This window comes from Oncorhynchus nerka, linkage group LG21 (assembly GCF_034236695.1).
Source record: "Oncorhynchus nerka isolate Pitt River linkage group LG21, Oner_Uvic_2.0, whole genome shotgun sequence".
NCBI classification, from domain to species: Eukaryota; Metazoa; Chordata; class Actinopteri; order Salmoniformes; family Salmonidae; genus Oncorhynchus; species Oncorhynchus nerka.
Window position 1 is genome coordinate 10,312,385 of NC_088416.1, and position 16,295 is coordinate 10,328,679.

At 44.0% G+C, this 16,295-nt stretch overlaps 1 protein-coding gene and 1 long non-coding RNA gene across 5 annotated transcripts in view; both read left to right on the forward strand.

The window, feature by feature from the left end:
- The window catches only part of LOC115103872 (protein kinase C alpha type-like), a 226,402-nt gene that overhangs the window by 131,199 nt on the left and 78,908 nt on the right, over nt 1-16,295 (forward strand). For 3 of the 4 annotated variants that reach the window (XM_029624890.2, XM_029624891.2, XM_065006299.1), the window contains 2 exons: nt 2,071-2,182; nt 4,883-5,011. In XM_029624890.2, coding sequence (XP_029480750.1) covers nt 2,071-2,182; nt 4,883-5,011 — 241 coding nt within the window. Of the gene's footprint in view, nt 1-2,070; nt 2,183-2,380; nt 2,426-4,882; nt 5,012-16,295 lie in introns of those variants that run through there. The other variant, XM_029624892.2, reaches the window with a different exon arrangement.
- Nucleotides 5,018-12,558, forward strand: LOC135563526 (uncharacterized). Its single transcript, XR_010460348.1, has 2 exons — nt 5,018-7,255; nt 11,905-12,558. It is a non-coding gene; the product is annotated as an uncharacterized LOC135563526 (long non-coding RNA).

The following is a 16,295-nucleotide window of genomic DNA, read 5'->3' on the forward strand; positions in this document are numbered from 1 at the left end:
ACAGCTCAAATTAGTAAAGAGAAACCATTTTCCATCATTATTACAACCCGAGAAAATGTAAATCACTTTGAAACTTCAAGTACAGTCGCAAAAACCATCAAGTGCTATGATGAAACTGGCTCTCATGAGGACCACCACAGGAAGGAAGACCCAGAGTTACCTCTGCTTCAGAGGATACGTTTACTAGAGTTACCAGCCTCAGAAATTGCAGCCCGAATAAATGCTTCAGAGTTCAAGTAACATACACATCTCAACATCAACTGTTCAGAGGAGACTGCATGAATCAGGCCTTCATTGTTGAATTTCTGCAAGAAACCACTACTAAAGGACACCAATAATAAGAGACTTGCTTGGGCCAGCAAACACATGCAATGGACATTATACCGGTCCTTTGGTCTGATGAGTCCAAATTTGAGATTTTTAGTTCCAAACGCCATGTCTTTGTGAGACACAGAGTATGTGATCAGATGATCTCCGCATGTGTGACTCCCACCATGAAGCATGGAGGAGGAGGTGTGGGGGTGCTTTGCTGGTGACACTGTCTGCGAGAAATCAAGGCACACTTAACCAGCGTGGCTACCACAGCATTCTGCTGTGATACGTCATCCCATCTGGTTTGGGCTTAGTGGGACTATCATTTGTTTTTCAACAGGACAATGACCCAACACACTTCCAGGCTGTATAAGGGCTATTTGACCAAGAAGGAGAGTGATAGTGATTGAGTGCTACATCAGATGACCTCCACAATCACCCGACCTCAACCAAGTCGAGATGAGTTGGACCGCAGAATGAAGGAAAAGCAGCCAACAAGTGCTCAGCATATGTGGGAACTCCAAGACTGTTGGAAAAGCATTCCAGGTGAAGCTGGATGGGAGAATGCCAAGAGTGTGCAAAGCTGTTATCAAGGCAGAAGGTGGCTACTTTGAAGAATCTCAAATATAACATATATTTGGATTTGTTTAACACTTTCTTGGTTACTACTTTTATTCTAAAATGTAGAAAATAGTAAAAATAAAGAAATCCCTGGATGAGTAGGTGTGTCCAAACTTTTGACTTACTTTACATTACTACAATATGTCTACAACTCTAGTGAAACCAACTATTAGTAAGGTATTGAACTGACACATGAAGGCCATGGTCTGTTGCTCTTTTGCCTCACACAAACCAATTACGGAGTGACGCACTTTTTTGCCCAATTACAACAAAGCTTATTGGTACGTACAGTGGAAGACCTGTTTTTGCTACTATTGCCAGTTTGGAATATAATGTTGTGTACACTTACTGTTACAAAGTCATCGTTCCATTTGTTTGTTTGTACCAGTACATATACAGTGTGGCTGCAGTTAATTCATTGGACAACCACTTGAGTTTTTGATCATGGGTATTGGTCCGCATTGTGCCGATTGCAATCAATGCACGATCAGAGCTGGAATTCTGAGCCTGCAGGACATGCTTTTGACAGCTTTTAAAAAATATAAAAAATTATCAGACCTTTTAACAGCACCGGTCAGTGCAAAATAGAATGAGAGGTTTGGAGATCGCGATGGTTCTATTTAGAAAAGTACTATATCCTCTCCTTTTCAATTCTGTAAAATGTCCCCGTTTCAATATTAGAACAGTCCTTGCAGAAAGGATTATGCCCTTAACCTTGTCTGTTTAATTCATTTGATTTTTGCTCCTTTCCTGTCCTCATAGAAAGATACTTTGCCAAGCCAATGCTGAAGAACATTTGAAGTACATTTAAAAAATATATATATATATATATATATATATATATTTTCTTTTCATTCAAACTAAATGACTAGCGCTGACTCATCTCATGTATCGACTCCAATTATTACTCTCATACCTTTTTTTCATGTCCTGCCACGTCTGGCTCAGTTGAATAGCGTTTCCATCATTACTGTGTCTGTGGAAAAGGAACTTGAACTGTACAGACGGGAGTTAATAACGCTACATTCATGTTTTGGGTACCTTTTTCTTTCTGTTGCATCACCCCTCTGATCATACTGCGTATTGTACATGGTTATACTTAACTAACCGCTCACCATGTCTCTCTTGTCTTTGCAGGACCCCAGAACCAAGCACAAGTTCAAGATCCACACCTACGGCAGCCCCACCTTCTGCGACCACTGTGGCTCTCTCCTGTACGGTCTCATCCACCAGGGGATGAAGTGTGACAGTGAGTAATGTACCCTCGTCATCCACTTAGACTGTGGCTCTCTCCTGTACGGTCTCATCCACCAGGGGATGAAGTGTGCCAGTGAGTAATGTACCCTCGTCATCCACTTAGACTGTGGCTCTCTCCTGTACGGTCTCATCCACCAGGGGATGAAGTGTGACAGTGAGTAATGTACCCTCGTCATCCACTTAGACTGTGGCTCTCTCCTGTACGGTCTCATCCACCAGGGGATGAAGTGTGACAGTGAGTAATGTACCCTCGTCATCCACTTAGACTGTGGATCCCGACGCACCACCTGCGGCGTAAACATTTAAGCTGACACGCGGTGCCACCTGGCTTGTGGCCAATCCAACCGATAATGGAACGCTGATGTTACACCCGTCGCTGTCGATCCCACCCACTGATGTCGTCTGGTTTGCTTGGGTAGCTAGCTAGCAGGCTACACTGAACGAAAAATGTAGAGTTGTTGGTCCCCGTATTTCATGAGCTGAAATCCTCTCACGAACGGTTAGTGCTGACTGCTCTTCCCTTTAACAGACGGGCAGATGGGAATGCCGATTGGGGCCCGTCTAAAGTGGACAGAATGCTAAATGCACTGGCAAGCCAAAGAGGATATGGAGCTCTCTCCTTATACTGAAATGTGTTCTAGTGGGCTATGATGGAGCCAGGAATGCTGTGATGAAGCTGGACCTCGCTGGTGAAAGTGGTTTCTTGATTTGAAGAGGTTTATGTTGGCTAGGTGTTAGTAACACCCGGGGAGTCATTTCATAACAGCTAATGTTATCATTCTTTGGCAGTGTTATGATTGTCATTATGCAAAAATGCTCCAAAACAAACCTTTTAATGTTAGAAAAATGATGACATTTCTATCACACATGTACTTACATAACTCATGTAAATTATTATGAGGTACATAATGCAGCTATCTGGTCTAAAAGTTACCTGCCTCATTTCTATGATAGGAATGTAATGCATTTTCCCAGGCAGACAAAGACAGCTTCGCCAGCGTGTTTGAATTGCCCTGCTTATTGGTTCCCTGTAAAGCACCGGCTTGGCTGTTTGTCAGCACAACGCCTAACATACGACTGGATTCCCTTAGCATTCCCTGAGCTAGCATGATGTCCATCACATTACACCACAGCTCTATTGTTGCTTCACCTTTTCTAAATGAGCCTGTCAGAACTGACGTTCTGTGTCTGACTATCATTGCCAATCGCCAGTTTGTGTAGCCTTCAAGTCACTCTGACAGCTTCCACACAACTTTATTATTATAATAATAATATATTATATTCTTACTGCTGATGGGATGTCAAAGTAATGCGAGCAGTGCAAACTATACTGAACAAAAATATAAACTCAACATGTAAAGTGTTGGTCCCCATGTTTCATGAGCTGAAATAAAAGATCCCAGAAATGTTCCACACGCACAAAAAGCTTACTTCTCTAAAATGTTGGGCACAAATTTGTTTACATCCCTTGTTAGTGAGCATTTCTCCTTTGCCAAGACATTCCATCCACCTGACAGGTGTGGCATATCAAGAAGCTGATTAAACAGCATGATCATTACACAGGTGCACCTTGTACTGAGGACAATAAAAGGCAGCTCTGAAATGTGCAGTTTTGTCACACAACACAATGCCACAGATGTCTCAAGTTTTGAGGAAGTGTGCAATTGGCATGTTGATTGCAGGAATGTTCACCAGAGCTGTTACCAGAGAATTTAATGTTAAGTTCTTTACCATAAGCCGCCTCCAACCTCGTTTTAGAGAATTTGGCAGTACTTCCAACCGGCTTCACAAATGCAGACCACTTGTATGGCGTTGGGTGGTCGGAGAGGGTTGCTGATGTCAACGTTGTGAACAGAGTGCCCCATGGTGGCGGTGGGTTTATGGTATGGGCAGGCACCGAACACAATTGCATTTTACCAATGGTAATTTGAATGCACAGGGATACCGTGTCAAGATCCTGAGGCCATTGTGAGGCATATATTTTTTAAGGTATCTGTGACCAACAGATACATATCTGTATTCCCAGTCATGTGGAATCCATAGATTAATGCCTAATGAATGTATTAGAATTTACTAACTTCCTTATATGAACTGTAACTCAGCAAAATCGTTAATTGTTGCATGTTGCGTTTATATTTTTGTTCCTTATGAATACATAGCTCTGAGTCTGGCTAGCACTGGCAGGAGTATGGGGTAACGTTAGTTACAGCGTGGTGAGCGTAGCTGGTTGTGGCAAAATGACTTTCTACACAATGTTGGTAGCTAGCTAGCAACTTTAGCGAAGCTAGCTGCACAGTCACATTGTTTACCAAGCAACATGAGATCATTTCTAAATTCTGGAGGCAGTGGAGACACGATTTGAGCTAGCCCACCAAGGCCCAACACGGGTTGATTTCAAAGTTCCAATGGAAACAAGGCTTTAGATGTGCTCAAAGTACATTCAAACAACTTTATTGTCATCGCTCATACTGCACAATGAAGTTAAATGACAATTCTGTAATATTGCCGAATGATGATTTCCATTATTTAAAACTGCATTTCCATTTCCTGTCCATTCCTTCCAGCAGTTTCCCCTCTGAAACACACACATGATTCCAGAGATCTCTAAATATACATTATCATAGCTTCTGCGCGGCTTTATTTATTTATTAGTACTCTTTTTCTGTCTTTCTGTGTGTCTGCATCCCTTCAGCCTGCGACATGAACGTGCACAATCAGTGTGTGATGAACGTGCCCAGCATGTGTGGGACGGACCACACCGAGAGGAGGGGACGCCTCTACCTGAAGTGTGAGGTCACAGAGGACAAGCTGCAGGTCACAGGTAGGCCTCCGGACCGGACCATCTCTCAGACAAATCTATTTCTCACTGTTTGTCCCAAATGGCACCTTATTCCTTGTATAGTGCACTACTTTTGACCAAAGCCCACAGGGATCTGATCAAAATCAGTGCACTATGAAGGGAGTAGGGTGCCATTTCATGCGCATCCGTTTCCTCCTTCCCCAGTGGGGTTATGATGCGTAATGGCTGACGAGGGCTTCCTCTTACCTTTTCACAATCAGTCCCAACCATCAGTCCCCAACCACTTTAGCTGTCAGTTGCCTGTTACAGCCCCATATTGATTGATAAGAAAGAAACCACTTCTGGCCACAAATCCATTCACAGCATGGATCGCTCCCACCAGGCTGTCATCACCACTGATTCCTGGCAATCTATGTGTGTGTTCGTTCTTGTGGGTGTGTGCGCCCATGTGCATGTGTGCTCCCTCTAACCTGAGCCTACATCGATTTCTATCTACACAATTGTCAATCGCATCAATAGGCCCAGGCTTTGAAAACCATTCCGTTTGTAAAAACACCCGTTCACAGTTCAATAGATGAAGTGAACTGGTTATCATACCAAATATCCTCGTTGTCTGTTTTTGAGTGACAGCAGCCCAGAGACAGCATGTGGTGAGGCAACCATCACTTAACAAAAGCCTCCAGTCTGCAGCCTACAGAGACACGGGTCAATTCCCTTTGGTATACAGATCAATACTGTGTGTGCTTTCCAAATAGCACCCTGTTCCCTATATAGTGTGAGACCAGCGTTGAGGAAGGCGGTCTTGATCGCGCTTTTGGGCCGGGACCAGCCCCGCCGAAAGCGCAGGTCCGTGTGGGTCCAGAGATGGTTAAAGTCCCGAAAGCAGGCAGGGGAGTTCCACCTTCTCATTCAAGAGCTTCGACTGTTTGGAGAGGAACTCCGAAGTTACTTTCGTCTGGACCGAAGCCAGTTCGATCACCTGGTTGGAGCCAGGATCACCCAGATGGATACCAACTACCGTGAGTCCATCAGCCCGGTTGGCGATTTGCAATTCTACAACGACAAGGGTACAGCCCGGTGGAGAATGTATCAGAGAGTGCTTGGTCTCAGCCCCTCAAATGTCGATGCCTGGGTGAAGGCCACGTGTGTTCTCCACAACTACCTGCGGAGGTCATTAGTATGATAACAAAGGGAAAGGGTAACCTAGGGTCCATACAAATAGTACAGTTTACCACCATGTTCACTGGCCTGACAAAATACAGGTGGGAAAAAAACTAATTAGGAAGAGAATGTGTTTTTACTTTCATCTTGTCTTAGATCTGCAAAGGTGTTGGGAAGAAATAAGCAGATTAAGTCTAAATTATATATTAATAAACTTCTGAAACAACTGACTGAAAACATATTTTAATAAGTATTCAAGTACAGGAAAGAACATGACAGGCATGTGTGTTGTAAAAATGTTTTAAAAATGAAACTATTTGAAAGAGGTGTGTGTGTGTGTGTGTGTGAAAAATAAATGTGTAGCCTGTAATCTGTAAGAGAACAACAAGAGCATGTATCTTTGGCACAACTGCAGACAGATACAGGGACTACTCATAAAGCCTAGACGTAGTCGGGGAACTTCAGACATGGCCATAAAGAGCGAGAGGACAGGGCACTGGAGATCTGAGGTACCAGAGAGGAGTAGAGGAGAGGTATGTGTGTCTGTCTCTGAAAAAAAGGGAATAATATGTAGCCATAACACAGCTAAACAAACAAATGGCCCCTGGACGTCATGGACCGGTTGATGGAACACAACTTCACTAAAAGTTTCAACACCCTGGTTTTCAAGTGGTTTTAAATGAAATAAATATATTCACCTTCAGTCTCGTAAGAGACCAGCAAGAGCATCTGTGAATTCTCCGGTATATGAGTTTCAATTCTGTCAATTCAGAAATCTACGGAACACTAATAATGAATGCTATCCTAAGACTTTAGAAACAAATGACTTTATGAATTGACTGAATTTAAACGGAACTGACGTGTGTGAAAAGAAAGGTACACTGAGGGAGGTCAAAACAACAACCAGACAACTCCTCTTCCTGTCCTTCTTGTGAGCTGGTCGGCCCCGGCAACTCCTCTCCTCTTCCTGTGAGCTGGTCGGCCCCGGCAACTCCTCTCCTCTTCCTGTCCTTCCTGTGAGCTGGTCGGCTAAATTGACTCCATCTCTGGAAGGGAAGAGAAAAACAACACATACAAGCTTAACGTAATATGACACCATAAAAGGTGAGATTTATGTTTACACTATACAAGCAGTATATAGCTGTTAGAGGCATAAATTGGGACAGTGTGGTAAAGTTGGTAATACGTGCTGTTTACTCATGGAATTTGTATTTCAGATCAAAAGATGAATGTGACAGGCAAATATTTAGACAGCAAACTGTTGTTTTAGGATATTTTCTAACCCAGAAACAACGTCTATACATTTGCCTCATATTAATACTTTGATCTGAAATACCAAATAGCCTACATGAGTATACTGTAAAAATGACCTACTTTACTTCACTGTCGCAACACTTATGACACTACCTGTGATGTAAAAAATAAATTAAAATGTACCATTGAACTCGGCTTCGAAAAGCAGCCGATACATTTGAACCTTGACTGCTGCTTTTGTTCGCTGAGGCAGCCTCTTCAGTGTTGGCACCAGGCTCATGGTAAAGAGGGTCTCTTCATCCTCCTTCTCTTTGCTGAGGCAGCCTCTTCAGTGTTGGCACCAGGCTCATGGTAAAGAGGGTCTCTTCATCCTCCTTCTCTTTGCTGAGGCAGCCTCTTCAGTGTTGGCACCAGGCTCATGGTAAAGAGGGTCTCTTCATCCTCCTTCTCTTTGCTGAGGCAGCCTCTTCAGTGTTGGCACCAGGCTCATGGTAAAGAGGGTCTCTTCATCCTCCTTCTCTTTGCTGAGGCAGCCTCTTCAGTGTTGGCACCAGGCTCATGGTAAAGAGGGTCTCTTCATCCTCCTTCTCTTTGCTGAGGCAGCCTCTCCAGTGTTGGCACCAGGCTCATGGTAAAGAGGGTCTCTTCATCCTCCTTCTCTTTGCTGAGGCAGCCTCTTCAGTGTTGGCACCAGGCTCATGGTAAAGAGGGTCTCTTCATCCTCCTTCTCTTTGCTGGGGCAGCCTCTTCAGTGTTGGCACCAGGCTCATGGTAAAGAGGGTCTCTTCATCCTCCTTCTCTTTGCTGAGGCAGCCTCTTCAGTGTTGGCACCAGGCTCATGGTAAAGAGGGTCTCTTCATCCTCCTTCTCTTTGCTGAGGCAGCCTCTTCAGTGTTGGCACCAGGCTCATGGTAAAGAGGGTCTCTTCATCCTCCTTCTCTTTGCTGAGGCAGCCTCTTCAGTGTTGGCACCAGGCTCATGGTAAAGAGGGTCTCTTCATCCTCCTTCTCTTTGCTGGGGCAGCCTCTTCAGTGTTGGCACCAGGCTCATGGTAAAGAGGGTCTCTTCATCCTCCTTCTCTTTGCTGGGGCAGCCTCTTCAGTGTTGGCACCAGGCTCATGGTAAAGAGGGTCTCTTCATCCTCCTTCTCTTTGCTGAGGCAGCATCTTCAGTGTTGGCACCAGGCTCATGGTAAAGAGGGTCTTTTCATCCTCCTTCTCTTTGCTGGGGCAGCCTCTTCAGTGTTGGCACCAGGCTCATGGTAAAGAGGGTCTCTTCATCCTCCTTCTCTTTGCTGGGGCAGCCTCTTCAGTGTTGGCACCAGGCTCATGGTAAAGAGGGTCTCTTCATCCTCCTTCTCTTTGCTGAGGCAGCCTCTTCAGTGTTGGCACCAGGCTCATGGTAAAGAGGGTCTCTTCATCCTCCTTCTCTTTGCTGAGGCAGCCTCTTCAGTGTTGGCACCAGGCTCATGGTAAAGAGGGTCTCTTCATCCTCCTTCTCTTTGCTGGGGCAGCCTCTTCAGTGTTGGCACCAGGCTCATGGTAAAGAGGGTCTCTTCATCCTCCTTCTCTTTGCTGAGGCAGCCTCTTCAGTGTTGGCACCAGGCTCATGGTAAAGAGGGTCTCTTCCTCCTCCTTCTCTTTGCTGGGGCAGCCTCTTCAGTGTTGGCACCAGGCTCATGGTAAAGAGGGTCTCTTCATCCTCCTTCTCTTTGCTGGGGCAGCCTCTTCAGTGTTGGCACCAGGCTCATGGTAAAGAGGGTCTCTTCATCCTCCTTCTCTTTGCTGGGGCAGCCTCTTCAGTGTTGGCACCAGGCTCATGGTAAAGAGGGTCTCTTCATCCTCCTTCTCTTTGCTGAGGCAGCCTCTTCAGTGTTGGCACCAGGCTCATGGAAAAGAGGGTCTCTTCATCCTCCTCCTCTTTGCTGAGGCAGCCTCTTCAGTGTTGGCACCAGGCTCATGGTAAAGAGGGTCTCTTCATCCTCCTTCTCTTTGCTGAGGCAGCCTCTTCAGTGTTGGCACCAGGCTCATGGTAAAGAGGGTCTCTTCCTCCTCCTTCTCTTTGCTGAGGCAGCCTCTTCAGTGTTGGCACCAGGCTCATGGTAAAGAGGGTCTCTTCATCCTCCTTCTCTTTGCTGGGGCAGCCTCTTCAGTGTTGGCACCAGGCTCATGGTAAAGAGGGTCTCTTCATCCTCCTTCTCTTTGCTGGGGCAGCCTCTTCAGTGTTGGCACCAGGCTCATGGTAAAGAGGGTCTCTTCATCCTCCTTCTCTTTGCTGAGGCAGCCTCTTCAGTGTTGGCACCAGGCTCATGGAAAAGAGGGTCTCTTCATCCTCCTTCTCTTTGCTGAGGCAGCCTCTTCAGTGTTGGCACCAGGCTCATGGTAAAGAGGGTCTCTTCATCCTCCTTCTCTTTGCTGGGGCAGCCTCTTCAGTGTTGGCACCAGGCTCATGGTAAAGAGGGTCTCTTCATCCTCCTTCTCTTTGCTGAGGCAGCCTCTTCAGTGTTGGCACCAGGCTCATGGTAAAGAGGGTCTCTTCCTCCTCCTTCTCTTTGCTGAGGCAGCCTCTTCAGTGTTGGCACCAGGCTCATGGTAAAGAGGGTCTCTTCATCCTCCTTCCTGTGAGAATAAGGTGAGAATGTGAGAATCCTCCTCTCGACAGCTTGGAGGAGCCTCTGCTGAAATGAGTTGAGTGGATCTGGGGGCTGGTACCTCCTCCGACGCCTGGTGTGACGTTGTTCCTCTTCGTTTCTCTCCTCATTTGTCTCCACTGCCACATCCTGTTCAACGAGGTCCTCAGTGGTCACTTCTGTGAGGTTCATTATAATCTCAGGTGGTCTTAGATCCAGAGGTGCTTCCTCCATTTCATCATCCTCCATGGCTGCACCAGTGGAGATCATACTTGTGGATGATGTCGACGTTGTAGATCTCTCTGCACCGGTGGAGGCGGTGGTCTCACTTGTAAATGACGTAGAGGGTCTTGATGCACCGGTGGCGACAACACTTGTGGATGAGGTCGTAGAGAGTCTGTCTGTAATATTGCCATTCGTTGCCCTAGGCACAATAAATGGATCCAGAAATGGATGTGGCAGAAGCACCAAGGCTGTTGGCCTGAAGCTGCTGACCCAGACCTCTTCTTCTCTTTCTCTGCCCTTCTCTCTCTCTGATACCTGTCCCTGAGTCCTCTCCAATTCCTCCTACAGTCTTCTTCTACATAGACATGAACATGATAAGCCAAACTATTACCTAGCATAACTATAGTTATTAGATAGCTATCATGAACATGTCACCTACTGTACACACACACACACACACACACACACACACGGTTATCTGACCAAATTATCAGGGGTACAGTAGTATCTACCATTTCTTTTACTATTTATTTGACATTCACACTCTTTCAAACATGATTATTTGGGAATGTTATCAGGGGTAGTAACTAGCATAATTTATATGGCTATTTCTCACTCACACACACACATACACACACACACCTCATTGGCTTGGTTAGCTAGCTAGTCTTTGCTAGGTAAAGCCCCGCCTTATCTCAGCTCACTGGTCACTATATTAGCACCCACCCGTAGCACGCGCACCAGCAGGTATATTTCACTGGTCACCCCTAAAGCCAATTCCAGCTTTGGCCACATTTCATTCCAGTTCTCTGCTGCCAATGACTGGAACTAATTGCAAAAATCACTGAAGCTGGAGACTCACATCTCCCTCAATAACTTCAAGCACCAGCTGTCAGAGCAGCTCACAGATCACTGCACATAGCCCATCTGTAAATAGCCCATTCAACTACCTCACCCCCATACTGTTATTTATTTGTTGCTCCTTTTCATCCCAGTACCTCTACTTGCACATTCATCTTCTGCACACCTATCACTCCAGTGTTTAATTGCTAAATTGTAATTATTTCGCAACTATGGCCTATTTATTGCCTCCCTTGCACACACTGTATATAGACTTTTTTTCTTCTTCTCTCCATTATGTTATTGACTATGTTTGTTTATGTGTAACTCTGTGTTGTTGTTTGTGTCGCACTGCTTTGCTTTATCTCGGCCAGGTCACAGTTGTAAATGAGAACTTGTTCTCAACTAGCCTACCTGGTTAGATAAATGTGAAATAAAAACATTTAAAGAATGTGTCCAACCGCATGTGACCATCTGCAAAAGATACCTGCATCAGTATAGTTGCCTAGCTGCGCAAAATGTTATGCAGCAGTGATGTGGAATCGCAGTCAGTGTGTTCTAAGCGTTAGATGGCTAACAAATACTAGGATGGAAGCAAATGTAAGGGATTATAACGTCGTGACGAATCATGCGAAACATGTACAGTTGACAGCAATATGTTCGTTAATGTAGAGACAAACGATTATGCATATTTTTTTAATCATAAAGTTCATTTTTCAAAACTCGCGATTTAGCAAGCTAGCTGACTAGCTTTATGGGTGTTGTGACATGGGTATGAAATTGTAATTCTGGTTGTTTGTTTTAGGGACTCCTGAAACAACCTGCAGACCAGGCTGTCGTCTTGTGAAACTGTGGATCTAAAGAATCTAGCTAGCTACAACGTTAACTGCAAATTAAATGTACAATTTTGTATGCTTGCCTTGCTGATATTTGCCATGCAATGCTGATAGATGAATAGCGTAGCCTAGCTATGTTCTTGCTTATAGTGCAGTGGAGGATACAACATACCTGTATGCCTATGGATGTGTAGAAAGCTATCTATATACATGTAGTTATACATGTAGTTATTACCATGCATGATATCCCCACACTCTAGCCTGCACATTTAATATATTCACTGATCACGTACTCTCAGTTTAGGTATGAATGTCTTTGAGGTAATTTTTCAGTCATATCCAATACCAGGAGTATCGAATTATTTGTCTTTGAATGATGCTGTGTCTGCATGTATGTATTACAATTACACATTTCAAAAGTGTTTACCAATCTTTGTCCTGGGACATCAATGGTTACACTGTAACTTTTTTTATTTCACCTTTATTTAACCAGGTAGGCAAGTTGAGAACAAGTTCTCATTTACAATTGCGAACTAATAGACTACAAACAGGATTTAACTAGTTAAAGGCTAATTTGTCATTCATAGATACAGAAATTAAACATTTAAAAACAGTACACTACACTTCCTATGCATGATGTTGTCGTGTCTTTACTATCATTAAATTGAAGACGTATAGTTTTTATCAAAGATTCTCTAATTAGTATTACGCGATTAAACCAATTAATCATGTAACTGTAATTAACTAGGAAGTCGGGGCACCAAGGAATATATTCAGATTACAAAGTTATCATTTCCTAAAATAACTTTTCAGATATTTTCATATCTGATCAATAGTCTTCTGGTTAATTAATTATTTACTTTTCCTCACGTTAGTCTCATTCCAAACGACGTAAATTGTTGGTAAATCTGCACGAACCCAGTCTTCACTGAGTCATCCATACATCAATTGTCTTAAATAATTTATTTATTAACTAACTAAACAATCACAGAAATGCATAAACAAAACAAACAAAGTAAATATGGTTACAAGAAATGATAGGAGAATGTGCCCTAGTGGGCTAAACCGGCATGGCGGCTTGTTAGACAAAAGGGAAGTGGGGGTCGACTAAGAAGTCACTACAGAGTTAATAATTATAACAATTGAAATGCTAATCCTTTAGACAAGAACGCTCACTCATTCGGGAACAATTGCAATCAATATATATACAGTGGGGATAACAAGTATTTGATACACTGCCGATTTTGCAGGTTTTCCTACTTACAAAGCATGTAGAGGTCTGTAATTTTTATCATAGGTACACTTCAACTGTGAGAGATGGAATCTAAAACAAAATCCAGAAAATCACATTGTATGATTTTTAAGTAATTCATTTGCATTTTATTGCATGACATAAGTATTTGATCACCTACCAAACAGTAAGAATTCTGGCTCACAGACCTGTTAGAAGCCCTCCTGTTCTCCACTCATTACCTGTATTAACTGCACCTGTTTGAACTAATTTACCTGTATAAAAGACACCTGTCCACAACCTCAATCAAACAGACTCCAACCTCTCCACAATGGCCAAGACCAGAGAGCTGTGTAAGGACATCAGGGATCAATTGTAGACCTGCACAAGGCTGGGATGGGCTACAGGACAACAGGCAAGCAGTTAGGTGAGAAGGCAACAACTGTTGGTGCAATTATTAGAAAATGGAAGACGTTCAAGATCGCCCTCGGTCTAGGGCTCAATGCAAGATCTCACCCTTCGTGGTGCATCAATGATCATGAGGAAGGTGAGGGATCAGCCCAGAACTGCACGGCAGGACCTGGTCAATGACCTGAAGAGAGCTGGGACCACAGTCTCAAAGAAAACCATTAGTAATACACTACGCCGTCATGGATTAAAATCCTGCAGCGCACACAAGGTCCTCCTGCTCAAGCCAGCGCATGTCCAGGCCCATCTGAAGTTTGCCAATAACCATCTGGATGATCCAGAGGAGGAATGGGAGAAGGTCATGTGGTCTGATGAGACAAAAATTTAGCTTTTTGGTCTAAACTCCACTCGCCGTGTTTGGAGGAAGAAGAAGGATGAGTACAACCCCAAGAACACCATCCCAAACGTGAAGCATGGAGGTGGAAACATCATTCTTTCGGTATACTTTTCTGCAAAGAGGACAGGACGACTGCACCGTATTGAGGGGAGGAGGGATGGGGCCATGTATCGCGAGATCTTGGCCAACAACCTCCTTCCCTCAGTAAGAGCATTGAAGAGGGGTCGTGGCTGGGGCTTCCAGCATGACAACGACCCGAAACACACAGCCAGGGCAAATAAGGAGTGGCTCCATAAGAAGCATCTCAAGGTCCTGGAGTGGCCTAGCTAGTCTCCAGACCTGAACCCAATAGAAAATCTTTGGAGGGAGCTGAAAGTCCGTATTGCCCAGCGGCAGCCCCGAAACCTGAAGGATCTGGAGAAGGTCTGTATGGAGGAGTGGGCCAAAATCCCTGCTGCAGTGTGTGCAAACCTGATCAAGAACTACAGGAAACGTATGATATTTGTAATTGCAAACAAAGGTTTCTGTACCAAATATTAAGTTCTGCTTTTCTGATGTATCAAATAATCATGTCATGCAATAAAATGCAAATTAATTACTTAAAAATCATACAATGTGATTTTCTGGATTTTTGTTTTGGATTCCGTCTCACAGTTGAAGTGTACCTATGATAGAAATGACAGACCTCTACATGCTTTGTAAGTAGGAAATCCGCAGTGTATCAAATACTTGTTCTCCCCACTGTATTTATGCTCAGTGTGTTGTCTTGGTTGCTGTTGAAAAGTTTGTTTATTTTGTAGAATTGTTTGTCTCTCTCGCTCTCTGTCGTGGTTATAGTGGATAGTTCAGAGTGACATTCATTCATGTTGTTGTAGAATGGGTGTTTCGGCGGTTGTCGTTCTTCGCGTTCAATGATACCGAATTCCTAGCTGCAGACTAGTAAATAATATCAAAGACTTGTTCGAATACTCTTCGAAGAAGTAGGAGTTGAAGATCTCCTGCACACTGATTGCCTCTCTTGCTGCGTTGTTGGACCCCATCCTTGAAACATCTTGCAGAGCAGCAGACTTCTCCTCTGGGACACGGCGGCGAGCTGCAGATCCCCTCCTGGTCCTCGTGTCCATCCTCATGAAAGTTACGCAGGACACAGGTAGCCTTCACACACCTGAATTCCTCCAGGAGGCAGTCCCAGATGACCCTGGTCACCCAACCTTGCAGCGCCCTACACGTTAACTGTAGGCAATCATTTTGAAGGAATCTCCAGTTACAAGGTATCTGTAGGAATATGGGAGATAATGTAATTATTAGACTTTTACATCACCAGGTCATTGTGGATTACTAAAGTGTAATATCCCTGATAACAAATCATGATAACATTGGATTGATAGATGCATGGACACACATATGTGCATGTGACAATAACAGCAGCATATCAAGGATAGCATCACAAATGAATACATAAATACCACTTGAAGCTTGATGAGTTGATCATTTGAATCAGCTGTGCGGTGCGGAGGCAAAAACAAAAATGTGCACCTCTGAGTCCCCAGGACCAGGACTGAGAACCACTGCTCTTCATTGGGATCTCTTCGTATGCACACATGCTTTCGTAGCTCTCTTTATCTGAGGACAGAAAACCTCACAAGAAACAGGCTTCATTTTTAGTCAAATTACACCGCACTGAATATTATGCTATTATCTCCGTCCTCACTTCTAGGGACAGGAACTGCACAAAAGTACCTGCCCTATCCAGAATAGCCTCCTCTCTCACTTTGACAGTTGGGGCTGCTATCCTTTCACCCTCCTCCATGGCTGTGTGGGCTTAGTCAGAAACAGGGGTCTCTCTTTTACATGTATTTAGGAAGTCACGACTCGTTTCTCATGTCTTTGTGTGTGTGTGTGTGTGTGTGTTTAACTGTTGGTTCTGTATCGGATGATTTCAGTCAGGCATAGAATGGACAGCACCAAAGGTGGTCCAATCAGGCAATATGCTTAGTGCTACTGCATAAAGTGGTACCGCATTTTACTTCAAGGCCAACATATTGATACTACTGAATAACATTGTGCAGTGGCTAAAAACTGTATTTTTTAGAGTTTCTTTGATATGGCATGTGATGTTGTAGGAAACAGTTCCCTCTTTATGCTAATTCTAGCTAATGCAGCAGTAGTTACATAATAATCACATACATGTATTTAGTAGTGGAGTCCTACACTTCAGTGTTGGTACACATTCAGATTCAGTACAATGACTACAATTGAATTGCCTGCTTGTGTAATTACACACAATACATGTGGAATTCCCTCCCCAAATAATATGGATCCAC